The sequence below is a fragment of the Styela clava genome, chromosome 9 (assembly GCF_964204865.1).
Source record: "Styela clava chromosome 9, kaStyClav1.hap1.2, whole genome shotgun sequence".
In the NCBI taxonomy this organism is placed as follows: Eukaryota; Metazoa; Chordata; class Ascidiacea; order Stolidobranchia; family Styelidae; genus Styela; species Styela clava.
This window is the reverse complement of record NC_135258.1, coordinates 5,965,650-5,974,160: the sequence shown is the minus strand read 5'-3', so window position 1 is coordinate 5,974,160 and position 8,511 is coordinate 5,965,650. Positions and strand designations below refer to the sequence as shown.

General features: G+C 39.0%; 1 protein-coding gene across 1 annotated transcript; it reads left to right on the top strand.

Annotated features, from left to right (window-relative positions):
• Positions 1–666: 666 nt before the first annotated feature.
• LOC120343831 (uncharacterized) lies at positions 667–7,765 on the top strand. The gene is made up of 3 exons (XM_078116127.1): positions 667–802; positions 951–1,007; positions 1,088–7,765. The coding sequence occupies exon 3, from the start codon at positions 1,598–1,600 to the stop codon at positions 7,763–7,765; it is 6,168 nt and encodes a 2,055-aa protein (XP_077972253.1). The 5' UTR covers positions 667–802; positions 951–1,007; positions 1,088–1,597.
• The last annotated feature ends 746 nt before the right edge of the window (positions 7,766–8,511 follow it).

Genomic DNA, 8,511 nt, shown 5'->3' with positions numbered 1-8,511 from the left:
TAACGAAATTGTTGATGATGTACTACAAAAATCGATAATGAGTTGAAGAAATTGAGATTGTCTTGATTTAGGAGGTTTGACTATATAAATGATTGCATAACATAGACAGATTAAATGAAAATCTAGTAGCATGATAGGTTTTTGAATTTTCTGTCTAATTTTTTGAAACCTTCTCTTTTTCCATGCTAATATAAAATAATTAATTATATATGTACATAAAAATGCTATATTTATGACGAAATATGGACAATCTTCAATACAAACGGATATATGACGAAAAATGGATTATCATCACTGGGTTTGATATGTATTATTAATTGTTTATACAACTGTTTTAAATTTCTACGATTACCGTAATTGGAACGCAATACATGCAATTGGTTTCCAAAAAAATAAAAAAATTATATAAAACAAAAACTGAAAATTTAATTGGCTTCAAAAACATAATTAAATAATTCCATATTGGCTCTGGAATTAAATTTGGCAAAAAAAAAAAAAAAAAAAAAAAGAAGGTTTCTGTCTACTGCAATTTGCGTGTTTACATCGTTATTGTATCGCCTGGCGTTAGAGCCGAAATTATAAATGTGCACAGCTGGTTTGCTGTTGCAATGCGTTACTTCTATGGCGATTTATCGTTAGGAAAGCTGTATCATATTATTTATAGTGGGCTAATTATGGTTTTCTTTGTTTCATGCTTATTTACCTTGCTAATAGTTTAAAATTTGCTGCATTGAACTCTGGATTATTGAACTGCAATTTGTGAATCTGTCCTGCGTTTTGATTGTTTTGTGAACAATTCTTGGTGAGTTTTCTGTATTTCATTTCATTTGGCTTGTTATGTAGTAGTCCTATTTGGATGACATACTGTTGGTATTATATTTATTGCCACAATTAATGCTGTAGGGTTAAGTACTGTTACTGTAGTGCTTATTTGTTCGTGTTTATTTCAGTGTTCTGCAGTTACATAAAAGATTCGGTATATTGTTGACCTTGGCTAAAAACAGTCGGTAAGCGATATAATTTGATTGCATGTTGGTTATTTATGCGGCAAATTCATAGTATTTATAGTGTATTTTGTTTTCTTTAGAGAACCTCTCTCTCTCTCTCTCTATCTCAACTCGATCTATCTGTATTCGTCATCTGTTTACGTGATCTATTAGGCTCCATCTGACATCTCGATTTATAATTTGTGCTGAGCAAGTGCTTGATATTTCCACGACATATTACAATTCTCCTGTGTTTGAAGTTGTGTATTGTGGGCTTGTGGACTTCAGCTTGCTTATCTCAGTTATAAGGCAGGGATAATTTGGAGAGGATTGTCTGGACCGAACATAGACTGATATTGCTGTATTGGGATAGACTACTAGAGCGTTTAGACTGGAAAATATTGGCGCACGGTTCAGCGCCCTTCGTCTTTGTGTAGCAAGCAGGGTGCATAAGGTCACACCCCGTCAAGCTTCTACATAAAAAGTTTTCGACTGGTGCCTTTTTGCTGGGTGCAAAAAGTTTTTGACTCATTCATTGTGTCTTGCAACAAGACGTCGATAATTAATAAGATACTGTTCAAGGTTGAAAGACTTTCATCGTTCAAGCTATAATGGAATCCAAGGCAAAGCAGCAGTTGGACATTTTGCGATCTGCTTTGCAGGAAAAGTATTTGATAGCTGAACGTTTGATGCTTCAACGTGAAAACGCTGAAAAGTTGTCAGTAGTAAGGCTAGAAGTTGATGAAGTGTTCCAGCAGCTAATCTCTTTAATTGACATGATTCCTGAAAGTGCAGGTAAAGAGATTACTGACTTTCCTGTGACTAATGATTTGAAGCGTGAAAAATCGGAATTTGATTCACGCATCTCGGAATGGTTCGAAAAATTGAAAACGCATTCAACTGTGCAACCAGAAAATGTATCGTCAAAGTATGCGGGTAGTATTTGTTCTGACAATACATCGAGAGCATCCTTCAAGAGAAGATTGCAGTGCAAAGTGAAACGCGATCTAGCAATTGTACAGCTTCGTCACACGGAAGAAAAGCTAGAGGAGGAAGCTTTGAAACGTAAAATGGAGCTTCGTGATGCACAGCGTAAAGTGGAATTGACTGAAGTGGAATTTTTATTGTGGGATACGAAATCAACTGGTGATTCAATAAAAGGTGATGGAGATTTCAATAACTTGAGTCCTATTAATGTGTTGCCAGGTACGAGCAGGGCAAGTGATAAAAAGCCTTCAGTGCCATTGGCGAGCCGCAGAGAAGAGACTGCAAGTACTGAGCAAAAACCTTCATCACCCAAATTGGTGAACTCACTCCAGGTTGGTGATAAAATTCCTCCTACAACTGTGCATAAAAATGTAATGCAAGCTGATGTTTCATTATTGAACAGGCGTCGATCTGCTTCGCTACAGAATGAAGCCACACATACTAGAATAAATACCAACCATGATGGCTATGCTGCCTCTGATTCGTGTCATGAACGAGTACGTTTCGCAAGGTCGCATAATGTACACACATATTCTCAGACTCCATTGAGAAGAGATGATAATGCTGTTCCAAATATAACTGGAAATGGTCAAAGCTATAACTTTCAGCCTGTGAATCGTGCGATAGCTCAAGAGTGTTCATTTGCGGCTGAACCAGATGGAATGGCTGGCCGTGAACACCATCACATTTTCCGAATAAATGAAAGTAGTGTCAATGAGTTGCCAGATGTGCAGACTCGTGGATATAGGACACTTCAGGAAAATCGTGAGTCGGTTAATGATTATGTTTATGAATCTGGGCCACAACATTATTCACAGCGGAGAACAAGAGAATCATCTCCAGTTATACAGCATCACCATTATCATGGACGTGAAGAATTCTTCTTTCAGAAGCCTAAGTTACCTGTGTTCAATGGAGATCCTTTGAAGTATATGTCTTTCATAACAAATTTTGACATCCACCTGGCACCGAAACTAGAAACAAATAGCCAGAAACTTGTGTGTTTGTTGCAATATTGTGAAGAGAGAATTCGTGCACAATTAGAATACTTCACAAAGAAGCCTGAGAATGGATACAAGCTTGCTAGGCAGAGGCTGTTTGAAGAATATGGTCAGCCTCATATTATCGCTGGTTCATGTGAAAGAGTTCTAAAAGAGTTTCCAAGTGTGCGTGATGACAAGCCAGAGCAGCTATTGCAAATATCACAAGTAATGGAGCGATGCCTGGGAACTCTAGAAGACATTGATGAATTTGCAAATGTAAACACCCTGGACACTATGGGAATGCTGATGGCTAAACTTCCTGAAGATGTTCAGGATGGCTGGCCACATGAAGCCCTCAGAATTCAAAGAAAGACTGGTCGTCAGGCAAAATATTGTCACTTGGTCGATTATGTTTGTAATTGGGCGGATGTGAAAAATTCAATGTATGGGAAAAAGCTTAATGAGATTCGTCACAAAAGGATTCCTGTGAGTGTGAGGAGAAACAGAGCTGCAACCTATAATATTGATGCTGAGGCCAAAAGGGAACACATTGATCAAAAACGGGATTTGGGATGTGTATGTTGTCTCAAACCGCACAATTTGTGGAACTGCCCGGACTTCAAGAGTAAATCGCATGAAGAAAAGGTCAGTCTTTTGAAGGAGCAGAAATTGTGTTTCAAGTGTCTGTCTCATGGTCATCTTGCTTGTAATTGCAAGAAGGCCAGTCAGTGCAAAGTACATGGATGTAAAGGAAATCGACATCACACACTGCTTCATAGATTTATTGAAATTCAGGAGAAATCGAAAAAGCCTGAAGAGGGACCTGCTGTAAATTCATTGGCAAAGTCGTCAAAGTGCAATGGGAAAAGTATCGGGCAAGATGTTTATTTATGTGTGGTGCCGGTCAATGTTCGAAATGGTGAAAAGGCCGCTCAAACATACGCCTTGCTGGATCCGGCATCTACAGTTACTCTGTGTAGTGAACGTTTGATGAAATATCTCGGAGTAACAGGAAATACAAGAGATATCACATTACGCACAATTGGACAGAGGCCAATACAATACAAGGGTATATCTGGCAGTTTAGTTGTATCGCCGCTGGATGGTGGTGCTGAACGTGAAATCACAGATGTGCTCTCGGTTGAAAAAATTCCTGCTAAGCCGAATAAAGCGCCCGACCAAAGTTTCCTCAAAATCATGCCGCATCTTCAAGATGTAAGATTGCCTATCTTGGAAGGAGGAACAGTGAATCTTCTGATTGGTGCTGACAATGCGGAACTCGTCTGTTTCCAAGATGTTCGAAATGGTCCGAGGAAAGCACCTAAGGCAGTGAAGACTGTTCTTGGCTGGTCGCTGTTCGGACCCAGTTTTGAGTCGCCATCAGATATCAGAGAAGTTCATTTTACATCTGATCATTATGTCAATTTCGTCAGGTGTAATGATTTGGAAACACAAAAGGAAATTGAAACTCTGTGGACAACAGATTTTGGCAATGAAACTTCAGTTCTTGATATTCCAAATTCTCGAGAAGATCGAGCAGTGTATGAAATTATGCAAAATTCGGTGAAACTAATTGGTGGTCATTTTCAACTTCCTTTGCCATGGAGAACCGGGATGCAGTATCTACCGGATAACAAAGAGATGGCAAAGAAAAGACTTTGTAGCCTCAAAAATAGACTGATGAGAGATTCCGATTTGCATAAAAGGTATGTCGAAGTTATTCAAAGATATATCAAGGCAGGATATGCCAAAAGAATTTCATATGCCGAAATTGATACGTCTAATACAGTTTGGTATCTTCCTCATTTTCCTGTCATGAACCAGCATAAGCCTGGAAAAGTTCGTGTAGTTTTTGATGCTGCAGCCAAATATGGAAATGTGTCTCTGAATGATTGCTTAATGTCCGGACCAGATTTGGTATCGTCACTCGTGGGTGTAATTTTGAGATTTCGCAGGGGACGAGTGGCATTAGTGGCAGATGTGGAAGCAATGTTCCACCAGGTTAGAGTGGCACCTCAGGACACGGATGCACTAAGGTTTTTATGGTGGGATGACGGGGACATTTCAAAGGAACCCGTTCCACATCGTATGCGAGTTCATATATTTGGGGCTGCATCGAGTCCGTCTTGTGCTGCATTTTGTTTGAAACAGACGGTGGTGAAATTTGGAAACGAACACAAACCTAGAATTTCAGAAATTGTTAATGAAGATTTCTATGTCGATGACTGCTTGACAACTGCTGAATCGGTCGATGAAGGCATAGAGATTGTCAAGGAATTGACACAATTGATGTCAAAAGGAGGATTCAACTTGACTAAATGGCTCACCAATAATGATGAATTACTGTCTATGATTCCAGAAGAAAAGAGGACTAAATGTGTTCAAAATCATGTCATTGATGGCAATGTCAAAGAACGAGTTCTTGGTATTCAGTGGAATGTGGCAAATGATGAGTTTGGGTTCAAGGTTAATATTGCTGACAAACCAAATACCAGGAGAGGTATACTTTCAATTGTAGCATCTGTTTTTGACCCACTTGGTATAGTGGCTCCAATAACGCTACTTGCCAAGTTATTGTTGCAAGAACTTTGCAAGCAAAATTTGGGATGGGATCAAGAAATTGCGGATGATGATGCTGTTATATGGCGAAACTGGCTACATCAACTGCAAAGCTTAGAACAGGTGAAGATACAGCGATGCTATCAGCCATTTGATTTTGGAAAAGTTGTTTCCTATGAACTACATCACTTTGCTGATGGATCAGAATTGGCATATGGAGCTGTTTCATATCTACGAATAATCGATAAAAATGGCCAAATTCATGTGGCATTTTTGGTTGGAAAGGCAAGACTTGCTCCATGTTCTCGTGTAACTATACCCAGACTTGAATTAACAGCTGCAGTTCTCGCTGTAAAGTTGAATCTTGTCCTAAGGAAAGAACTGAAGATGAATGAATGCAGTTCTACTTTCTGGACTGATTCCACAGCCGTACTTCAAAGTATAAGAAATTCGAAGAAACGATTCTCCACATTTGTTGCTAATCGTTTAGCAAAAATTGATAGAAATACTGATGTATCACAGTGGCGCCATGTTTCAACGAAGATGAATCCAGCTGATGATGCTTCACGTGGTCTTAGAGTTGATGCATATTTAAAGTCAGGACGATGGATCAATGGGCCCGAGTTTTTGCGTCTTTCTGAAGACAAGTGGCCAAAGATGCCGGACTGTTTTCCTGATCCATCGTCTGAATTTTGTCCAAAGCCAGTTCCAGAAACAAAGTCGGCATTTGTAATAAAAGAAGAGTCTTCTGTCATGGACAGGTTCATAGGATTCTTTTCTACATTCTACTGTTTGAAGAAAGCAACTTGTTGGCTCATACGATTCAAGAAATATTTGTGTTCTCATAAGAAGTCAATAGACAAGCTCACTGAATTGCCAGCAAGACTGACTGTGCAGGAACTGAGCTATGCTGAAAGAGATATTATTGAATATGTTCAAAGACAAAGCTTACGTGGAGAATTGAAATGTATATTAAATGGTAAATTTATCAGTAAAGATGATTGCTCTCGCCGGATGTTGAAACTTAATCCTGTTCTAGAAGATGGTTTGATGAAAGTAGGAGGACGCTTGGAAAATGCACCAATTATGCATTCATCAAAGCATCCCATCATATTGCCTCATAAATCACATCTTACGGATCTAGTCATCAGGGATCATCACAACAAAGTTGGTCATTCAGGTATGGGTCATACATGGACCTCATTAAGAGAAAAGTACTGGATTATCAAGGGTGGAGTTGCAGTAAGAAGGGTCATCGGAAATTGTGTTTCTTGTCGAAAGCGAAATGCCCGCCTTGGAAAGCAATTTATGGCAGATCTACCTTCCTGTCGACTGAAATCAGATGAACCAGTGTTCAGTCATGTTGGTGTTGATCTATTTGGACATTTTCTTGTTCGACAGGGAAGGAGTGATGTGAAAAGATGGGGTTGTGTATTCTCGTGTATGACAACTCGTGCTGTTCACATCGAGGTGGTAAATAGTTTGTCTGCTGATTCTTTCATATCTGCACTCCGACGATTTATTGCTCGAAGGGGTCAGTGTACTCATATATATTCGGATAATGCTGGGAATTTTGTATTGGCAGAGAAAATATTTGAAAATTCCCTAAAGATGTGGAACAATTCTCAAGTTCATGGATACTTACGTCAAAAGGGTATAACATGGCATAAATCACCGCCTACAGGTTCAAATCATGGAGGTGCATGGGAACGAATGATTTGGTCAATTCGTCGAATTTTCAATGCTGTTACTCAGGGTCAAACTATGACAGATGAAGTTTTTAGGACCGCCTTGATCGAGTGTGAATCATGCTTGAACAGTCGTCCAATAATTCCTGTAACATTTGACCCAAGGGATGAAGAGCCTTTAACACCAAATCACTTGTTATTACTTCGGTCAAATCAAAATATGCCTCCTGGAGTTTTTGACAAGAATGATTGCTATGTTAAACGTCGATGGGCACAATCTCAATATCTCGCAAATGAATTTTGGAGAAGATGGATTCGAGAGTATCTGCCTACGATTATTGAGCGACACAAGTGGTTTCAGAAAGAGAGAAATTTCAAGAAAGAAGATGTTGTCCTGGTGGTAGACGATTCTCAACCTCGATCAAGATGGGCAATGGGAAGAATCGTGGATGTGTATCCAGACAAGAAGGGACTGATACGAACAGTGCTTGTTAAAATTCGTAATAGCTTGGTAAAGCGTCCCATCACCAAGCTAGTTCTTGTTGTTGAAGGCACTAAATGACTATTGAGGCTTGGAAATCATGTTGTGTTTTGAAATTTATTTCCTATGTACATAAATTTGTGGGGGGGGATGGTAGATCTCCAGCGCCGGTAGTGTCTATTTCTTTATTGCTGACACGTTTGCATCTTTTCGTTTGTCAACGTCGCAAACGTCTCAATTCATTACTCGCATTTGATGTGTTTCTTTATTATCTGTAGACCGAGCCGAGAAGGTTTCTGTCTACTGCAATTTGCGTGTTTACATCGTTATTGTATCGCCTGGCGTTAGAGCCGAAATTATAAATGTGCACAGCTGGTTTGCTGTTGCAATGCGTTACTTCTATGGCGATTTATCGTTAGGAAAGCTGTATCATATTATTTATAGTGGGCTAATTATGGTTTTCTTTGTTTCATGCTTATTTACCTTGCTAATAGTTTAAAATTTGCTGCATTGAACTCTGGATTATTGAACTGCAATTTGTGAATCTGTCCTGCGTTTTGATTGTTTTGTGAACAATTCTTGGTGAGTTTTCTGTATTTCATTTCATTTGGCTTGTTATGTAGTAGTCCTATTTGGATGACATACTGTTGGTATTATATTTATTGCCACAATTAATGCTGTAGGGTTAAGTACTGTTACTGTAGTGCTTATTTGTTCGTGTTTATTTCAGTGTTCTGCAGTTACATAAAAGATTCGGTATATTGTTGACCTTGGCTAAAAACAGTCGGTAAGCGATATAATTTGATTGCATGTTGGTTATTTATGCG

What these genes read in the sequence shown, in the direction of transcription:
- LOC120343831 (XM_078116127.1), top strand. Translation starts at nt 1,598, where the DNA reads ATGGAATCCAAGGCAAAGCAGCAGTTGGACATTTTGCGATCTGCTTTG.